This window comes from Bufo gargarizans, chromosome 4 (assembly GCF_014858855.1).
Source record: "Bufo gargarizans isolate SCDJY-AF-19 chromosome 4, ASM1485885v1, whole genome shotgun sequence".
NCBI classification, from domain to species: domain Eukaryota; kingdom Metazoa; phylum Chordata; class Amphibia; order Anura; family Bufonidae; genus Bufo; species Bufo gargarizans.
In genome coordinates this window covers 67890027-67911844 of record NC_058083.1, presented here as the reverse complement: position 1 = coordinate 67911844, position 21818 = coordinate 67890027, and the positions used below count along the sequence as shown (strand labels likewise).

At 48.3% G+C, this 21818-nt stretch overlaps 1 protein-coding gene across 1 annotated transcript in view; it reads right to left on the bottom strand.

The window, feature by feature from the left end:
- Positions 1–21818, bottom strand: part of NOL10 (nucleolar protein 10) — a 108534-nt gene that overhangs the window by 64036 nt on the left and 22680 nt on the right. Inside the window, exons 10-13 of the mRNA XM_044288801.1 lie at positions 18040–18118; positions 16521–16670; positions 13492–13558; positions 12518–12570 (exon numbers count right to left, since the gene is read on the bottom strand). Of these exons, the coding sequence (XP_044144736.1) occupies positions 12518–12570; positions 13492–13558; positions 16521–16670; positions 18040–18118 (349 nt within the window). The remainder of the gene's footprint in view (positions 1–12517; positions 12571–13491; positions 13559–16520; positions 16671–18039; positions 18119–21818) is intronic.

The window sequence follows — 21818 nt, the reverse complement described above, 5'->3', positions numbered from 1 at the left end:
AACTCACCTTGTAAAATCTCTTTCTCGCTTTATTCATTGGGGGACACAGGACCATGGGTATAGCTTGCTGCTGCCACTAGGAGGCGACACTAGGCTGAAAGCTGTTTGCTCCTCCCCTGCAGGCTATACCCCCTCCAGCCTGGAGAGAGCATATCAGTTTGTGCTCCAGCAGTAGGAGAAACATACCGAAACAAAACAAAACAGGAAGACCACAGTCCAACCAAACAACCGAACCTGACCTCAGTCCCAACCGGTAACTTGGACCACTGGTCTCAGTAGAAACCAACAACAATGGGTGGGTGCTGTGTCCCCCAATGAATAAAGCGAGAAAGAGATTTTACAAGGTGAGTTCACAAAAATCTCGTTTTCTCGCTCATATCATTGGGGGACACAGGACCATGGGACGTCCTAAAGCAGTCCCCAGGGTGGGAAAACCGCTGACTCCACCTCCACAGTCGAGCCACTACACTGCGGCCTGTAAGATCCTACGGCCAAGAGCAGCATCCGCCGATGCGAACGAATGCACCTTGTAGAACTTGGTGAAGGTGTGCAACGAAGACCAAGTCGCTGCCTTACACAATTGAGACGCCGAAGCGTGGTGAAAGTGTGCCCAAGAAGCCCCGACCGCCCTGGTCGAGTGAGCCGTGACGCCAGGCGGAGGAACCCTGCCTTTGGAGCGGTAGGCCTCGTGAATGGCCGATCTAATCCACCGAGCAATCGCCACCTTGGATGCCGCCAAACCCTTCCGAGGACCCTCCGGAACTAGGAACAGAGAGTCCGCTCGCCGAAAGGAGGCGACCGCGGCCAGGTAGATCCGTAAGGCCCGCACTACATCCAGACGATGAAGCGCCACTTCCCTAGGATGAGAAGGTTTAGGGCAAAGCGAGGGGAGGACAATGTCCTCATTGACATGGAACGCCGACACCATCTTCGGCAGAAACGACGGCACCGTCCGGAGCACCACCTTATCCTGATGGAACACCAAGAAAGGCTCCTTGCACGACAGTGCCGCCAGTTCCGACACCCGACGGATGGACGTAATGGCAACCAGGAATGCGACCTTCCACGACAACATGCGGAGGGAGACCTCCCGCAGGGGTTCAAACGGCTCGGACTGAAGTGCCACCAGCACCAAATTCAGATCCCAGGAATGTAACGGTGGCCGATATGGAACCGCGGTGTGCGCAACACCCTGCATGAAGGTCTTGACGGGCCCCAGCACCGCCAGCGTACGCTGGAAAAATATGGAAAGGGCCGAAACCTGCCCTTTCAGCGAACTTAGGGACAGACCCAGCTCCAAACCCGCTTGAAGAAAGGCCAACACCGTAGGGAGGGAAAACCTCCTGGAGGGGAGGTCCCTGTCCTCACAGAATTTCAAGAACGACCTCCACGTACGATAGTAGATTCTCGCAGAGGAGGGCTTCCGAGCCCTAATCATCGTTCGAACGACCGCATCCGAGAAACCCCTGTTCTTCAGCAGGAAGGTTTCAATAGCCACGCCGTCAAACGCAGCGTATGCAAACCCTGGTGGAAGACTGGGCCCTGCGAGAGCAGGTCGGGCCTGAGTGGAAGAGGCCACGGCGCGTCGCCCAGGAGCAGAACGAGCTCCGAGTACCAAGCTCGGCGCGGCCAGTCTGGGGCAATCAGGAGCGTTTGAACACCCTCCATCCTGATTCTGCGAAGAATCCGCGGTAGGAGCGGCAGCGGCGGGAATACATACAGAAAACTGAAGACGCCCCACGAGTGCGTCCACGTCGTAGGCCATCGGATCCCTTGCGCGAGACAGGAAGCACGGGAGTTTGTGATTCAACCGAGATGCCATTAGGTCCACTTCCGGGCGACCCCACCGGAGGCAAAGGTCCTCGAACACCTCCGGGTGGAGAGCCCACTCCCCCGAGTCCACCGTCGTTCGGCTGAGGAAATCCGCCGTCCAATTGTCCACGCCCGGGATGAAGACCGCCGAGACCATCGGGACATGGGCTTCCGCCCACTGCAGAATCCTCGCGGCCTCGTCCATCACCGGTCCGCTGCGCGTCCCCCCCTGGTGATTGATGTAGGCGACCGCTGTGGCGTTGTCCGACTGTATCCTGACCGGACGGCCCCGCAAATCGGTGGTCCAATGGCAAAGGGAGAGGTAGATGGCCCGGAGCTCCAGGATATTGATGGGTAGTCTGGACTCCGACAGAGACCAGACACCTTGGGCTGTCCGAGTACCGAAGACCCCTCCCCAACCGCGGAGGCTGGCGTCGGTCGTAATCACCGTCCATGACACCGGCAGGAACGACTTCCCTGACGACAGGTTGTCCGGAACCATCCACCAGGCGAGAGCCTCGCGAACGGGCTGAGGCAGCGAGATCCTGAGGTCCAGAGAATCCCGGGACTTGTCCCAGGAGGACAGGATGAGCCGCTGAAAATCCCTGGTGTGGAACTGGGCGAACGGTACCGCCTCGAATGAGGCCACCATCAGCCCCAGAACTCGCATGCAGTTGCGAATCGATACCTTGCGATGCCGGTTGAGCAGAACCACTGCATTCCGAATGCTCAATCTCTTGTCCAGAGGGAGACGGACCACGGCGGCCTCGGAATCCAACGTCATACCCAGGAACCTGATCCGAGTGGTCGGAAACAGGCATGACTTCCTTCGGTTGAGAATCCAGCCGAAGCGAGTGAGCGTGCTCATCGTAATCCGAAGGCTGTCTGCGCATTGCGGCGCTGACGGGGCTTTGACTAAGATGTCGTCCAGGTATGGGAGAAGGGTAATGCCCCTGGACCGCAGAATCCCCAGAAGGGGTGCCAGAACCTTCGTGAACACCCGCGGGGCCGTCGCCAGACCGAATGGCAGCGCGACGAATTGGAAGTGATCCGACTGGATGGCAAATCGGAGGAAACGTTGGTGCATGGTAGCAATAGGTATGTGGAGATAGGCATCTTGTACGTCCAAAGACGCCATGTGCTCCCCCTGCACCAACGAGGCTACAACGGAACGAAGGGATTCCATTCTGAACCTCTGAACCCGTAGATAGCGATTCAGAAGTTTGAGGTCCAGCACCGGTCTCACATCGCCCTCCTTCTTGGGGACCACAAACAGGTTGGAATAAAAACCTGTGAACCGCTCTTCTGGAGGTACCGGAGAAATAACCCCCCGCAGAAGTAAGGACTGGACGGCGTTCAAGAAAGCCGCGGCCCGGACGGGATCCCTGGGAGGCTGGGAAGGGAAGAAACGGTTGGGGGGAAGGGACCTGAATTCTATTTTGTAGCCCGAGGAAACTACCTCGAGCGCCCATGCGTCCGGAATGTGGGCGTGCCAAATGTCCTGGAACAGGAGAAGACGCCCCCCCACCTGAGAAGGTGGGGACAAACCTTCATGCGGAAGGCTGCTTACCTGGCGCTGGGCGAGGTTGCTGGGCACGTGGACGCCAAGCCTGCTGGGGCTTAAAGGATGGGCCCTTCCGCCGATCCTGGTTGGGTGGTCCCGCCGCGGAGGTGGGGACTGAACGGGTGCCCGAGAAACGGCGAAAGGACTGGAAGCGTGAGGACGCAGGTCTGGACTGAAAAGGCCGCTTCGCTTTGGGTTGGGGCAGATGGGTGCTTTTGCCACCCGTAGCTTCAGAGATTATGACATCCAGTTTCGGCCCGAAAAGCCGAGCCCCAGAAAACGGAAGCTTTAGGAGAGAGCGTTTAGAGGAAGAATCAGCCTTCCAGGCCTTGAGCCATAACTCCCTGCGTACCGAGGTGGTGAGAGCTGAGGCACGAGCGACCATCGATCCAGCATCCAGTGCCGCTTCACAGATATATTTTCCCGCATGTGAAATTTGGAGCGCAGACAACTCGAGCTCAGCAGGCGGGAGGTTGGACAAAATGTCCTGGCTTAACCGGATGGACCACTCCGAAACCGCCTTGGCTACCCAGGCGGACGCGAAAATCGGACGCAGCGCCGAACCGCTCGCCGTAAAGATTGACTTGGAGAGCGACTCTACGCGACGGTCCACCGGGTCCTGGAGTGACGAACCATCCGCTACCGGAATGGTCGTAGATTTTGCCAGTCGAGCCACCGGCGGATCCACCTTCGGCGGGGAGGACCACAGTTCCACTGTCTCGCGTGGAAAGGGATAGAGAAGGTCCAGGCGCTTTGGGATAGCAAAACGCAAACCTGGCTGGTCCCAAGCCTTGTTAACCACAATAGAAAAATCCTCGTGCAACGGGAAAGCCTTAGGAGTCTGTTTCGCACGCAGAAACGACACCCCTTGTTGGCTAGTGGAGGGAAGATCCTCCTGAACCCGGAAGGTGTCCCTTATTGCCGAAATCAGGCTATCCACCATGGAAGCAATCTGAGAAGAGTGCTCCAGATCCATATCCGCATCGGAATCCCCGAGCTCACCCTCTGACAGTGCGTCGCCTAGCAGGGAGGACGCCTGTGACTGGGATCCAGGAGCAGGGGGGGATGCAGAGGCGTCAGAGGAGGAACGGTTACCTGCTCTGGGGCGCTTACTAGGAGGTCTGCCTCTGGTTTGCGTGCAATGCGGTTGCGCGGATTGCACCGGTGGCGATTTATCTACCAAACGACCCAACAGAGAAAGGGTGGAATGGGAAACCTTAGAGAGGTCCTCCACTGCCCGAGACAGGGACCTTGCCCAGTCTGGTTCCCCCTGAACAGGGCGATCTAAGGCTTCTGTGGGCTGCAGTGTTCTAGGGGGATTGCTCTGCGCAGGCTTCTGACAAGCCGAGCACAGTGAGAGTGACTGGCCCCGAGGGAATTTGGCTGAACACACTGAGCAGGCATAGTGAGTGGTCACACAGGTTGCCTGAGGGGGGTCAGTGGCCGGGTCAGACATGGTTTGATATCCTGCTGAACGGGGTATCTATCTCCTACCAGAGTGGAGCGGGAGCCAAGGTCCTGTGTCCACCACGCTGCGCTGGGAGGAAGAGGAAGTTTCAGCAGGGCGGGAGAATAAGCCACGCCCCCTGACAGCCCGGGAGCGGCAGGATAACGAAGAAGGCCGCAAGCGCCGCCCACCCCTGTGCACGTGACCGCAGCCGCGGCCAGCGTGCCTAAAGTCCCCGATAACATGGCTGCCCAGAAGGGGCCGCTTCGCTGCAGCAGAGGGGAAGAACCCGACACCGCCGTGCGGCCGCGAAGGTCCCGGCGCGCCGCGAATAGCGCATCTGCCCTGCGCAGTGCCGTCTGCGACCGCACGGAAAGACGCTGCCGTGCGCTATGCAGCGGCGAAGAACGGAGGGAGACGGAGCGGATAGGTCCGCGAAGGTGCCGGCGGAACGCACAGGGTGCGGGGGCGCGGGCGGGCGGCCAGGCGGGCGGGCGGGCGGGGGGGTTCGCTCAGGGGCACTGGTGCCGTGCAGTACGGCATGCTGTTATACCGCGAGTGGGGGCCTGGGATGAGTCACTTACCTATCTTCATCTGTAGACTTCACCCTCAGTTGTAACACCAGCAGGACCACCCTACGACCGCTGGCACCAGGCAACAGGGGTCCGGGCAGAAGAGGGCTGAAGAAAGGGTAGTCCTGTAGCTGGGGGGAAGCAGGGGAGCGAGGCTGCCCTGGTCCGCTTTTTCTTCTTGGGGCGGCAAGGCGGTGAACGAGGTACACCGGCCCGCCTCCCGGGGATGCAGGGACGCAAGCGACCCTGGACCCCCCATCCGGATTCTGGAAAAATAAAAAATAAAATAATCAAAGTGCCACCCTGCAAAGCAGGGAGGTCTGCCTCCTACGACACTAAGCTAAAAACTGATATGCTCTCTCCAGGCTGGAGGGGGTATAGCCTGCAGGGGAGGAGCAAACAGCTTTCAGCCTAGTGTCGCCTCCTAGTGGCAGCAGCAAGCTATACCCATGGTCCTGTGTCCCCCAATGATATGAGCGAGAAATGATTTTTAGCTCAAAATAAGAATAATGCAATAATAAATAAATGCCCCCAAAAGGTGTACAAAGCTTTTAAAGGGAGTGTGTCAGGAGGAAATCCACTAATAAACCAGGCACAATGCCTTGTAGGACTAGTTTACCTGAATGTAATGCTTTTACTTAGAGATCTGTTGCTTCATTCTGAAGAAAGTACTTTTAACCCATGCAAATCAGAAGTTAGGTGCACCCAGGGCGGGCCCAAGCAACTCTGTGCACCCTCGCTCCTCCAGCTTAGTCTCTTTCTAGGTCAGGGGTCAGCAACCTCTGGCACTCCAGCTGCTGTGAAACTACAGTTCCCAACAGTCACACAGGCTCAGCTGCTCTTGCAACTCCTTTAGAAATGAATGGAGCATTCTGGGAGTTGTAGTTTCAGAACAGCTGGAGCGCCGAAGGTTGCTGATCCCTGTCCTAGATTGACGGGGTCAGGCTCATGCATTATCATCCAGGAGAGTCAGCAGGAGGAGCAAGGGTGTACAGTGGCTCGGACCCGCCCACGGTGCACTTAAATGTTCATTTGCATATCTTGAGAATTAAGCAATGGATCACTTAGGGAAATGTATCATTACTTTCAGCTGGGCTAGTCCTACAAGACATTGTACACAGAATTTGCTGCCAACACACACTCTGATGAAGGCATGTTAACCAAAAAGCTCATCGGGGCAGATGGGGGACCCCTCTCACTTACACAATGGGTATGCGAATTTAAACACTGCACTTTGCACTTTATTTTTTGTATTGGGCTTTGCGTATTTGTACACTGATATTTTAACATGGTGAACATTGCGCTTTGATATTATGCTTTGTTCCTATTGAGTTTGAGACAAGACACCAAAAGGAGTGGTGTTCAAGAGTTCAGTGTCGGACCCAATGGTAGTTGACCTTAGGAGGACACAAACCCGTGGGTTTCCAAAGCAACTGTTGGACCAACATGTACATCAAATCAATAACCTGACTGGGGATGATCTTCTGAAACCGAAAACCATAGTAAAAAGGAAAAAACACCAAGATCCCTTGCGTCACAACCTACACTACATGGAGTCCGGCAATTAGAAAATTTGTGTACAAACACTGGCACATTTTACAGAGAAGTGCGCCTAGTACTCCCTCTTATGTCATACAGACGGCCAATGAACATATGTGACCGTCTGATTCGATCAGACCCAGGTTCTAGAAAACTCGACCCCCAAGCTACTATTACTGGCAGTGTTCATGTGGGCACATATCCCTGTTTGGGATGTGCCCAATGCAGGACATTCACCCACTCGTCATCTGGTAAAAAATATTTCATTAGGGGACATTTTTGTTGTACCACAAGTTTTGTCAATTACTTGATCAAATGTCCCTGTGGACTAGGTTATGTAGGGGAGTGTTCGTTCTCGTAGTTTTTTTTACTGTCACTATTTACATTTTTGCATATTTTGGTTGTTTCAATTTTATTTTATTATTTGTCTTGTTTACTTAACCAGGTCCTTAGAACGACATCAGGGCATTGTATTCATGGGCTCTGGGAATAATTCCCTATATTGCCAATAATTTGTATTGATCTGCTCTCGTTTTCTCACTTTCTTGTACTATTCCTTCGGCCACGATGCAGTTAGATTCGGTATAGAGACCATTGATCTCTTTTATAGGGGGTTTCTAACCATCTATTATGAAATGTCATCTATAGACAATTCGATGCCCGATGCTCATATCCAACACTTTGCCCGCCCCCCCCAAGTGTGTGTAGATCATTCATAGGAGTCCAACATCTATAAATATTCTGATGACTATTGTTTTTACTTCTCTATATTTGCATCCCTATGATCCTATATCATTTAGTTATCGGGATTATGGTTATCACAGAGCAACTTTTTGGCCTCTTTTGTAGTGTTGAGCGAACTTGTGTTTTAAATTCGGCGTCTAAAGTTCGGGTTATCGAAGAATCCCGTTATGGATTCCGCTACCACGGACCATAACGGAATTTTGAATCCATAACGGGATACTTCGATAACCTGAACCCGAACTTTAGACGCCGAACTTAAAACACAAGTTCGCTCAAGACTACTCTTTTGTATTGTTTAACGAACTGCCTGACCCTGAATAATGGCAGACCCTCAATATGACGACGGATCCTACTTTAAGATAACTGCGCATGCACAGGATTTAACATTACGCCGGCGAGAGCCGGAGCGGATCGCAGCTGTTCTTGCGCTTGAATTATAAGGCTCAATAGGGTTGTGCCATGTTAGTCGACGTGGCGCCGGCCAATTAGGGATCCTCTTTATATACTCGTGGCACGCACCATGCGCCATGCACGCCGTGGATTTGAAATTCCCTCAGACACAGGTAGCTATATCTACTTGCTACATGTGCTGGTCTTTAGTGTCTTTTTACTAGCACTCTTGTTAGGAGGTCCGTGTGATGTGTATTCCACCACATTTCTATGGCTCTCTTTTTCATTAGCCAATGAATATACCAATCTAGGATTTTGGCTTGAGACACTAGGTTTTATTCCCTGAATGATTCCACAATGTTACCAGCAGCCGGATATTTGGTCGGGTGGCAAGTAGCTATACGAGTATGTGTGTGCATAAGGATACTGGTCCTGTGGCAATTAGCTATATATGTACCCAAGTACACCGATTCTGTGACAATTAGACATATAAGCATATACACATGTACTTGCGGCACTTAGTCATATATATGTATATATACCCAAATGTACTGACTCTGTGGTAATCGCCCCTTCCTGACACTATATCCCTAACTCGCATCATGCTCAGCCCAGTGATGTTTGGTAGTAGTTAATCTTTCATATATCTCAATATCACCGGGCTATGTAAACTATAATCCTGTCTGGTCCTTTTTCTTTCTTTCTTTCTTTCTTTCTTCCTTCCCTTCCTTTTCTTTCTTTTTAGCATTTTTGTTTAATTATGTTATAATGCCGAAGAATTACGTCACACAATAGTGTATCTCATTATAATAAAATGATGTATAGTATTTCCAGATGAACAGAGCTCCACATTTCCTGATTATGGTAGCCTATTCACTATCTAAGATGTTAATCATGTTAATGATTATTTGTTCAAATCATGTAAAAAAGTTTTTTTTTAATTATTTTTTTGATGAAATGTATCTCAATGTTTTCTTTAAGTAAATTATGTACCGTATAATGATTATGTATTCTGATGGGGCATCTTTATATTTTTGTAGCTTGAAGAAGGGCACCAAAACTGGGCCCGAAACGTTGTAATAGATGTAAGAAATGTACCACTGGTGTTGAATCTTGAATACCACTCCTTTGGTGTGCGGTCTCAAACGCAATAGGAACGATATACATCTAGATTTCTGTGGTGGAAGGAATCAATCTGGGAGGTGCACCCACAAACGCCATTAGTGGATGAGTGCTGTGGTCTTACCTGGATTTACTTTATATTATGCTTTGCCATCGCTTATTTGTGTTCATCATGTATGACTACTGATTACTGCTCAGTCATTGCTATGTTTCATGTCATGATTAGAGTTTTACATGTTTTTATTTGCTATGGATTGTGTAAATGAATAAAGAATATGGGGGGACGTCTTCATCTTTTTAAAGTTAAAATTTTCAGCTTTGTGAGGTTATGCCAAATTTAGGAAATGGTGCACAGAAATAATATATATAGTGCAAGAGCAAAGCAGTCTGTAATAAGTAAACCAGACGGTGGCTTGGCGTGGAGATACGGCTATCTTCAGCACTCCCATAGAAATGAATGGAGTGGTTGCCCGCTTTTCCGAACAGCTGCGGGGGCTCCATGGGATACAGGTAGGACCCCTACTGATCCGATGGGATACAGGTAGGACCCCTACTGATCCGATAGCTATCCCCTATCCTGTGGATAGGGCTACATTCACACGACCATAAGTGTTTTGTGGTCTGCAAATTGCAGATCCGCAAAACAAGTATGACGGCTGTGGGCGTTTCACATGGCACTATATAGAAAATTCCTATACTTGTCTGCGATTGTGGACAAGAATATGACATGCTCGATATTTTTACAGGGCTGCCCCATTGAAATGAATAGGTCTGCACCCGTTCTGAAAAACTGCGGACCCATTCATACAGCCGTGTGAATGTACCCTTAGGATAACTTGCTATAACTGGAATACCCCTTTAGCCTTTCAACACTGCGTTTTTTAAAATTCCTCATTCTCCAATCACCATAAATATGTCTACCATATTGTGCGGATTATTACGGTTATACCAAATGTGTACATTATTTAGCTTGATTTTTCTTTTTGTCCTAGTAGGAACATTTTTACTTTTCATTGTGCTCTTCTAGCTGGAAGGTCCTGGCAGATCTCTACATACCAGTACACTGTGTCTTTGAAGAACAATAGTATTAGGGCGTATGGGCACTGGAAGTGCTTCTACCTGCTATGTACCAGGTCCCGTGTTTGAGATCTGGAAGATACGTTTAAAGGAGAGGCTTGGAAATGTAATCCTCCTGCAATAGGACTGTTCCCGTGGGCAAAGAAATGCTCCATTTTAGCCATAGGTCTAACAGATCTACATTTCATTTCAACTGTATAGGCAGCATGTGGTGTAGGCAGAGAGGAGACGAGAAAGGACACCAATGTGAATACTACACATTCTACCTTTGAGAAGACGTGTGCAAGGTGCTTACCTCTCTGAGGACAGGCAGACAACATATGTCTGTCTAGAGCCGACCCTAGACCGCCTAATTGGATACTGCACTGTAATCCTACAGCTAAAAGATCTCCATCTATTGGATTTGACCCGACTCTCAACTGCCACTTATTCCCTAAAGACCGCCTGCAGTCTACACTGTATTTTTGCTCGCCTTTGTATTTAAAGGCATTACCTATTTTTTAAATCACATTTTTATGTTTAACATTAAAAACAAAAATTGTGGTTTGTCATTTTTAATTTTCCACGGCAATATCTATATTTAAAACAAGAAACAAAATCCTGCAGTTTTGGCACTGGCCACTAAGCCTAATAATAAGCATCACTTCTTGGTCTGTACAGATCACTTTACTGCAGTTATCTGCTTATCTGTCATTCTAATCCTGCCTGCAATGATATCACCTCTGTGTATAGATAAGACAGGATCCAACATCCCCCAACAGGTGATTGTCAACGCTCATCTACTCACTGCCGACCTCGGCACTCTGTATGCCTAGAAAACTCTCCCATAGAAGTCAATGAGGTCCCCTCCTGCCCATTGTGCCTATGGGCCATGGGGCTGCCGTAAAGCAATTCTCTAAAATGCTGTTAAGAACATTTCAGGCCCCCGTAACCATGTTCAGGGAAAATAATAATTTACAATCAGAAAATAAAAACAGATAAGAAAAAAGGAGATGTACTGCAATATGGTTTTGACTGGCAGATAACATTTTTAGTGACAAATTTGCTTTAAAGGGGTATTCCGGTAGGTAAAAGTTATCTCCTATCCACAGGATAGGGGATAACTAACAGATCGGTGGGGGTCCTACCGCTGGGAACTCCCATAGCAATGAATGTGCGACTGGCCACTCCAGTCATTTCAGGGGAGCAGCAGGAGGCCAGCAGGGGGTATGGGGCACTCGCTCTTGTGATCGGTGGGGGTCCCCCACTGTAGGAACCCCACTGATCTGATAGTTATCCCCTATCCTGTGGATAGGGGATTAAATTTATCTACTGGAATACCCTTTTAAAGGTGTTGATGCCTGGACAGCTTCTAGCCATACTGTGCGAGTTTGGAGGTCGTGATGGTAGGAGCTGGGCACAGCAGGGGCATTCATCATTTAGTTTCATCTTGGGGTAGGAAAGAGAAGAAGTGCACATGTGGGGGTGGGGGGGGGGTAGAGCGCTATACAGTTATTTTATGTTTTTCTTCCATAATAATGTGCACAATGCTTTAGACCTCACTGTGGCTGTTAAGCATGTTAAAGGTTTTATTACACATTGACGGCTTGCCAGTGTGGTATGTGGTACCTAATGAAAGAATCACACTCATCTGCCATCCACAGCTCCGTTCGGCTTGTTTTCACTGCTGGGTCAACACGCTATGCAATCACAGAGGCTAGTCATTGGCTGCAGCAGTGCACAAGACCATGTCCGTACCCCAGCTGGAAATCAGGGACCCGAAAGATCACTGAAAAGAGCCAGGGCGCTGTAGCAGTGAGGAACAGGGGAGGAGGATTCTTTCATTAGGTAACACACGCTACAGGGGGTTTCATAAAAAAGGGACAAAATCCGACATAAGAAGCTAGTGTCAAGTTGTCAGTATAAAAACGTGGCATTAGATTTCATTCTAATATGTAACGGGCCTAACAAGTATAGAATTACAATTACAATTAAAGGGGTTCTCCGGGCTTTTAATATTGATGACCTATCCTCAGGATAGGTCATCAATATCAGATCGGCGGGGGTCCAACTCCCCCGCCGATCAGCTGTATGAAAGGAAGGACCGCGCAGTGTGCACGTGCTGTCTCTTCCTGCTCGCTGCTGCTTTGCCACAGACGGGACATACACACTGCGCGCGCGCGCCTTCCCTTCATACAGCTGATCGGTAGGGGTGCTGGGGAAACAGTTACTTCTGCATGGCTCCACATATACAGGACGGACTGAACTTACCGGAATATAATAGACATTCATTTTAGGGGTTTCGTTAGCAGTGAACAGCATTCCTGAGGACACATAAGGGAGATCATGAATATATGTTATACTACTGGCATCACGCACCGGGGTGCTGTGCGGGCGCTGAGAGTAGGTGCAGCCCAAAACTGTGAGAAACATGGCTGGTGAGGATTTCTAACACTGCTGGCTTACCACAAGTAGAAATTATATTAAACCCATATAGTTTATGCCTTGTCCATACGCCAATGATGGCACACTTTACAGAGACAGATATATGACAGCGCCCTCTGCTGTTCACTGCAAAGCAAATCAGTCACAGAACATAACAGTCAAATGGAGTTAGAGGTGGTCTAATCTGAGACAACCTCATCTCTTTTTTTCCCCCCATAGAAAAGAATGGAAAGTGCACGGCACAAGCGCAGCCAACGCTCCATTTACTTCTATGGGACTGCTGGAAATAGCGGGACCAGCGCTTGGCTAATTTCAGAACTTTCATAAATATGAATGAGGGGAGGCCGCCAATGCGCAGTGTGTTCCCATTCATTTTTGGGGCACCGTTCTCCGACCCACACTTATCTGACATTGGTGGCATTTCCTAGCAATACGCTACCAATGTTTGAGGAAATCATCTTGCCTCCACAGGTAAAAAGGCTGACGGGCTGTTAATGTGCTGAAAGTTACCGAGATCTTTGCAAGTGAAGATGACCACTGGATGAGGAGCAGAACCTGATCCTGGAGCCCAGTCCGCTTTCACAAAACGACAGCATAATAACAACATGTTAAGTTTCCCTAAACAGGGGTGGGAGCGTGGGCACTTACAATGTAAAACCTGAACCTGACATGATACCTCTCAGTAATATGTACTGAAAGAGGGAAGTGAGGGTCCAGGGTGTCTGCAAGTTACTGGTAGAGGTGGTGGTGGGGACCTACAGGTCACATACTCTACTTTCACATATAAAATAGGTTCTCACCCGAATTAGGATAAAGGCAAACATCATTCACATCCGCCTCGGGTTCAACTGAGGTAAAAACTTTACCCTGAAATAAAAAATAAAAAAAATTAATAATAATAATAAATCTTAATGTCATCAGGCGGTCACACGATCCAGTTAGGCGACTGTGGTGTCTGCATGTGCAAATATGGAGGAGGATGGGAATTTTCTGACTTATATAAAATAATTGCCTTGCTCAATAATGTACAAAGCAATCCGAAAACATCCTCATTTATATAATCCCAGCTGGAGCTAGAATAAAACTAGGGCACACGCCCAAGAAGTCTGCGGTCATAACTAGTTAACTGCTGTACCAAGTGGATAGGACAGCACAGAGCCGACTCTTCCACAACAGGGAGACAAAACCACCCCAGGCTGCTCAAAGACGCTTGAGGTACAGACTGATGTAGTTTAGAAAATAGGGCTGGCCGACCATCACGGAATGCAATGCATGCCCTGTACGGATGGCTGCTCTACTAGAAGATTGTCTCCAAGTGTCCATTCAATATACAGTACTCACAAAAAGTTAGGGATATTTGGCTTTTGGGTGAAATTTATGGAAAAGTAAAAAGTTCACGCTACAGCGATATTATATGAAAGTAGGGCATTTAGGTAGAAGCAGCAATGGTTCCTCATCTCAAAAAAATTATTGAAACAAAAGCCAACACCAGTGCTGGGTATACCCCCACAGAAATGTCTCAATAACTTGTCATGTGGCCTTGAGCATCAATTACAGCTTGACAATGACGTCTCCTGCTGTTCAGAAGTCAACTTATTGTCTGCTGAGGCATGGCATCCCACTCTTCTTGAAGGGCAGTCATCAGGTCATTGAGGTTCTGGGGTACAGAGTTTCGAGCCTCTACACGGCGACTCAGCTGATCCCATAGGTTTTTATTGGGATTTAGGTCCGTAGAATGTGCAGGCCCTCCATTTGCAGTACCCTAGTTTTCAGCAGCCGTTCCCTAATGATGCGACATCTATGAAGATGATATTTGGCGTGTCTTGTTCATACAGAGGCACAATGACTGGATTAATGATGTTATTCAAGTAGTATGGGCTTGTCACTGTACTATTCACACAGTGTAGGGCAGTTCTGTATTGACTAGACACACCTGCCCACACTGTAACCCCACCACCACCAAAGGCTTGTCTGTGGCTGATGCATAGCGCTCTCCTTGAAGTCTCCGATATCGTTGGCGGCCATCATTTCTGCTCGGTGTGAATCGACTTTCATCAGTAAAACAGCACGGAGGCCTACTGGTCCCTCGTCCATCGTAGATGCTCCCTGGCCCATGCAAGACCATGACACCTGTGCCTGGTGGTGTGGTCAGGTACCCTTGCAGGTTGTCTAACACGTAGACCACTTTGATGTAAACAGTGACGTGACACTTTGCCTCACCTCCCTTAAATGTGCCTGGAGTTGTGTGGCATTCATCATCCGGTTCCGCAGGGCATTCATCACAATGAAGCAGTCATCAGTGGAGGATGTGGCCAAAGGACGTCCACTTCTATGCCTTTCTGTTACTCTTCCAGCCCCTCTGTTGCAACCTGCTGATGACACTCTAAGCTCGGTGGCAACTTCCGTCTGAGAACATCCTGCTTGAAGAATCTCAATGGCGAGGTACTGTTGATCAATTCTTCTTGGTCTCATGATGTCAAAATGTGAACAGCATGATGAGGAGGACTGTTTAATTACCAATTCTAACTGAATCAGGAAATTTATTGGGCGATTCATGGATCAAACACATTTTGCTGTTAAGCTCCATGTTAGAGAACAGCAAGTTGTGCAAAAAGTACTGAAACATTGAACAGTTGGACATGTGCATTCAAAAGTTTAGAGAAGGTCACATTAAATTCTCCTGTAAAGGATAAAGTGCATTTTAGGTTCATCCTGAAATTTCACCCTCAAGCCAAATATCCCTAACTTCTTGTGAGTAGTTGTATATATGGGACAGATGGTTAATAACTAGAGGGAATGCAGTCTTGACCATTGGAGAAACAAAATACAGTAAGGCCATGTTCACATCTGATGCACTGTCAGAAGCATCTTTCACACAGCATTTGAAGTGGGAAGACAAGAGCAGCATGCGTTGCTACTCTTTCCAGCAACCAACAAAATTTACATCTTTCTTTACCATTTTAAAGAGGTTTTCCAAGATTTTGTTTTTTAACTGATGACCTATAACTCTGGATAGGTCACCAGTATCTGATTGCTGGAGGTCCAACACCGAGAACCCCCGGCGATCAGCAGTTTGAGAAGGCACCGGCGCTCGCAATAGCACTGCAACCATCTCTCAGCTTTGCCTAGTCTATGTGACATTGCATTCGTCAGTCACATGGCCTAGGTGCCGCTCAACCCCATTGAAGGGAATGGGGCTGAGATGCGATACCAAGCACAGCCGCTATGCAGTGTACTGCCCTGTGCTTGGTGAGCTGAGAGAAGACTGCGGCGCTACAGCGGTCGCTGGTGCCCTCTCAAACAGCTGCTCAGCAGGGGTGTCGGAGCCCCGCAGATCAGATACTGGATAGATCATCAGTTAAAAACACCTTTAACTTTACATTTAATGGTTGTAAAACTCCTTTTAAGAGCATTCAGGGTCATCGTCCAGTATCTCAATCACATGGCATCTTGGGAATGCATGATCAGAGAATGTGGAAGAAGAGCCACACCTAGGACTTCTGGGAGGACACAGGGGGCGCTGCTCTGATTACCGGGGAAAGGAATCAGTAAGCGACTATGGGTATGTCCACATGCATCTATGGGATGGATTTGAAGTCACAGAAATTTACACAACAAATCTGCAGTCTGAATATCCCCCGAGACAACACATTTCTTCAGCTCTTTAGAGTTGAAGATTTTTGCAATCCAGTGTCAGAATTAAGAAGCCAGGCTTAGGCCAAGTGTTTAACATTTGTGTCTATAGCCAAAGTCACTGAATTAGCAGAATACATATCTGGTGCAGGAGATTTCGCCCGAATCTTTGTAGTCAATATGACCGTGCACCTACATTATCCTTATTCCACATCTTAATGATTCTGGAGTCAGAAGATATAATAAGCTCTAAAGGATCATGGAACTGTATGGATTTGATGGGGAGCCCGTACTGGTGGTCTTTCACAATCAGTGGCCGGTTGGAGCGGAGATCATACACCAGAACCTGCAGAGGGGACACCAAAAAATTCATTTGAAACAGAAAATTGCTGTCGCACTCATGTTCAGACTATTTTCTCAATATGCTCATCAAAAGGGGTAACCAGCATTCATAGTATATATGCACGGAGAGGCCCGTTCCGCTGTAGCCTTCAAGTTTTCACTGACCGCTCTGTTCTTTCTCACTGTAATCCATCAGAGGATCTGCAGCCTTCATCTCTGAACTTCTGAAAGCTCAACCACTCAAAGGGAACCTGTCATCAACCTTATGCTGCCTATACTAACGGCGGTCTGTCATTTATTAGTTAAAAGTAAGTGGTTGCCGAGAACCAACATCACAGTCCTTGCAGATTAGGCCTGGAAAAGTCACGGCCACCTGAGAAGAGTCCTGGTTATTCATGAATTCCTGCTCTTCCTGCTGATGGCTGACAGTCTTCTACCTCGTTTTCTCCCTTTCTGGCTAGGAGAGAACTGCCAGTCATCAGCAGGTGGGCAGGAGATTATGGATAACCAGGACTCTTCTCAGGTAGATCTGACTCTTTTCAAGGCCTGGGCTGCAGTGATTATGATGCTGGTTCTCAGCAACCACTTACTTTTAGCTGATGAGTGACACACCACTGACATCAGCGCGTCTGTCACTACTTTATGCTGCCCTCAGTAAGGTCTGCATAAAGCTGATGACAGGTTCCCTTTAGGCTTATCCTTCCTTCCTGATCTTTTTACATGAAGAATAGAGGAATTGTATTAGCTGGGATGTTGTGTCCATTTAGTTGGCAGGCGGTTCATGCAGCCCATCACAAATTTTATCCCATTTGTCAGCCTAATGTGCCGAAATTCTGGTATTCTGTTCCAGAATAGGAATAAAAATGGTGCATCTGGCACATGCTGGACATCGCCAGCTTCCATTGCCTTATAATGGGTCTGTTGGGTTTCTGGCATGGATACTATTCCGCTGAAAAATAGACCAATTCTTGCAGCAGCATTTTGCCAGAATCTGCCCCCTCAGATAAATGTAAAACAGTTTCATAACCTTAAATGTATGACACATGGTCCTGGGGACTTTAAAATCCATGTCATTGTAAATGACAACCTAGCAGGAGCAGATCAGGAGCCCAGCTGTCACAGAGAGCAGGGGACGCCGAGGAGAAGACCGAAGGAGTTTATAAATGCATGCAAGTTCTCTTAAGTTTTTGAGGTTATGTTTTTCCATTAGACTAATTATTCCCTACCTACAACAGAACATCCAACTGCACACAGATACTAGCAGGAGCGCCCGCTATCATGCCAGTCAGGTGGTATTCAGAGTTTGCTATGGTGGTTGGCGGTAGCCTGATTTAGGCACTCATATTTTAGCTTTATATACTCAATATCTTTACCTGTCCGGTTGAAGTCCCCACAGCCATGTGCAAAGGTCCATTAAACTTCAAGGCTGACACGGATGGTAAACCCTCAATTCTGAAAGAATGTAAGGGGACAAAGGTTACTGACAAAGTCCATCCAAATAACAGAGGATAAGGGCTCATGTACACGGCCGTTGCGTGCATTGAGGACCGCAATTTGCAATCCCTAATGCACGGGCAACATCCGTGCAGATTCCGCAGATGGATCCAGACCCATGCAACCTGAATGGGTCCTAAATCCGTCCGCACCACCCAAAACATTTTTTGCGATGCGGAAGCACAGAGAGAAACCCCACGAAAGCACTCCATAGTGCTTCCGTGCCTCCATTGCGCACCGCACCTTCTGGATTGCAGACCCATCCAAGTGAATGGGTCCGCATCCGTGACGCGGTAAGCACACGGCCAGTGCAAGAATATTGCGGACCCTCTATTTGTGGGCCACAATAGGGGCACGGCCGTGTGCATGTGGCCCTAAGAGAGTGGTCATGTTACCCGGCTATATGAAAAACCTGTCCCAACATCTGTGCAGTGAGTACTGTGGCTCTGATGACAAATGGCCAGGAAAAAGTATAAATGCCTATGGGGAGCGTCTTTCTTAAAGCACTGCATATCTGACAACAGACCTCATCAAAGATGCAAGGAAATGGACAGCAGATTTCAGTCGGTCAGGCCGTTCAGTAGTAGCACATTGCTGACTAATTCCATGTAAGCAGCCAGGAGTGGACTGTAAGATGTGTTTAGTCCAAGTTAGGCCTCTTTCACACTTGCGTTGTCCGGATCCGGCGTGTACTCCATTTGCCGGAATTACACTCCGGATCCGGAAAAACGCAAGTGAACTGAAAGCATTTGAAGACGGATCCATCTTCAAAATGCGTTCAGTGTTACTATGGCAGCCAGGACGCTATTAAAGTCCTGGTTGCCATAGTAGAAGTGGGGAGCGGGGGAGCGGTATACTTACCGTCCGTGCAGATCCCAGGGCGCTCCAGAATGACGTCAGAGCGCCCCATGCGCATGGATGACGTGCCATGCGATCACGTCATCCATGCGCGTAGGGCGCCCTGACGTCACTCTGAAGCGCCCCGGGAGCCGCACGGACGGCAAGTATACTGCTCCTCCGCTGCCCATTCAGAAAAAGCTAAACGTCGGATCCGGCAATGCGCCGAAACGACGTTTAGCTTAAGGCCGGATCCAGATTAATGCCTTTCAATGGGCATTAATTCCGGATCCGGCCTTGCGGCAAGTGTTCAGGATTTTTGGCCTGAGCAAAAAGCGCAGCATGCTGCGGTATTTTCTCCGGCCAAAAAACGTTCCGGTCCTGAACTGAAGACATCCTGATGCATCCTGAACGGATTTCTCTCCATTCAGAATGCATGGGGATAATCCTGATCAGGATTCTTCTGGCATAGAGCCCCGATGACGGAACTCTATGCCGGAACAAAAGAACGCAGGTGTGAAAGAGCCCTTAATCAGTTATATAGACTATGCAACCAAAAAATGTGTCACCCAAGAATTTAGACAAACCATATGTGGTTGCTGAATGTCTTCAGGGATAGATTTCCACTAGATGTCTCTGTGTCCACCCCATGGAAGACATCCATATGCCATAATAGTGTGGTGAAAGGGTGTTTAAGGGGTTGTTTCACTCCATTTGTCTCTCACAGTGTGACATCACTATCCAGCTCTTATTAAAGAGGTTGGCCCATCTTATACATTGGCAGTATATAGCTAATATATACCCCCAAAGTCTGATAGATGCGGGTCCCACCTCTGGGACCGCCACCTATCTATAGGAGCTTGCAAAATGAAAAACAGCGGACCGTGCATGCATGGCTGCCCTCCATTTATTTCTATGGGACTTCCGAAAGTAGCCGAGCGCTGTCTCGGCCATTTCCATCAGCTCCATAGAAGTGAACAGCAGTGGCCGTGCTTGCGCGGAGCTCTTCCCATTCATACACTGACGAGCAAAAGGGTAACAATGTTTTTAACTTTTGACTTTCAGGCTCCATATCTCACCATCCACTACAGCTTCGAACGTGAGACTACCATCATTTTATAGACAATCATCTTGGTTATCTCATACATAAATTGGACTTGCAATTATTTAGCATATAATTAGTTATGCAGATTCTTGTCATGCAATTGCATTGCTACTGGTTTGTTCAAAAAATTCGAAACTTTTAATATTTTGGTAGTATTTTGTAAATCCACTTTTGGCTTTCAACACTGCCTGAATCCTTCTGGGCATGCTCTTGATCAGATTCAAGCATGTCTTGACCAAAATCTGTTCCCAGGTCTCTTCTACACGTTCCCAATGTTGGTGTATACTGGTCGACTCACTTGGGTACGAATACAGCTTTTTCTTCAACTCTACCCACAAGTGTTCAATTGGGTTGAGGTCTGGGGGCACCAATCCAGCACCTCTACTTCATTGTCACTGAACCATTTCTTCGCCGATCTCGACGTATGTTTCGGGTCGTTGTCCTGCTGGAATATTAGGTCGTCCTTTTTATACCAATAGTACTCGAGTGCACGAAGTAACTTGTAGGATACTCACATGTAGCTCAGCATTGAGACCATTATCGATCCTGGTCAAGTATCCAACGCCTTTGGCTGTGAAACAACCCCCATATCATCAGGCTTCCTCCACTGAACTTGACTGTTCCTTCAATTTCTCGATCTGCCCCCTTTTCCCTGGTTTCTTCCAGACCCATTTTCACCCAACAGAGCCCAGTCTATTGACTTTCATCTCATTGCTCCAAATCATCCGTTTCCAATCTTCTAGTGTCCACTGTTTGTACTTTAAACTTTTGCCGACGCTTCTTATGACGATATCGAAGTCGAGGCTTCTTCACCTTTTTTAAGGCCACCATTCCAGACTTGTGTAATGCTCGTTGCTCCTTGCGATGAGCCGACTTGTTCATTCCGATATTTTGGAATGGACAGACTTTATTTCGTATTCTTCCAACTGTCACAGCGCTCACGTGATGCAGTTTGGCAATTTTCTTAGCCGAAATATCGCTATTGATTCGCTGGATGATGCGTTTTTTTCTTTTCTTGGGAAATCTTCTTCATGGCTGCTCCTGGATTCAAACTGGTAACCTTTCGCTTGGGAATCAACCTAATAACACACTGAGCTATTAGGGAATGTGAGAACAGGGTGTAATTTGTAGTTTACAAGTAGAAAAAGATTGTCCCACCACCAGGAGCAAAACAATAACAATGCAGTTACATGAGAAGAATCTGCATAACTAATCATATGGTCAATGGTCGCAAGTCCAATTTATGTATGAGATAGCCAAGATGATTGTCTATAAAATGAGGGTAGTCTCACGTTTGACGCTGTAGTGGATGGTGAGATATGGAGCCTGAAAATCAAAATTTCAAAACATTGTTACCCTTTTGCTTGTCAGTGTATCTGAGACTTAGAAAATAGCAGAGCACACCACTCTCATAGTAATGAATGGAGGGCAGCTGCGCATGCGCAGTCTGCTCTTCTTCACCTTGCAGGGTCCATTCTAGAGATAAATTTCAGTGGTGGGACCCATACCTATAAGACACTGGGGGCATATCATACCAATATGTCCCCAACGTATGAGATGGGCCAACCCTTTAATGCCCTCCACCACTATCATCTGCATATAAAAAAACATAATTGCCCCCAATTAAAGAAAAGCTCTAAGCCAGGCATGTCCAAACTGCGGCCCTCCAGCTGTTGCAAAACTACAACTCCCAGCATGCCTGGATAGCTTACAGCT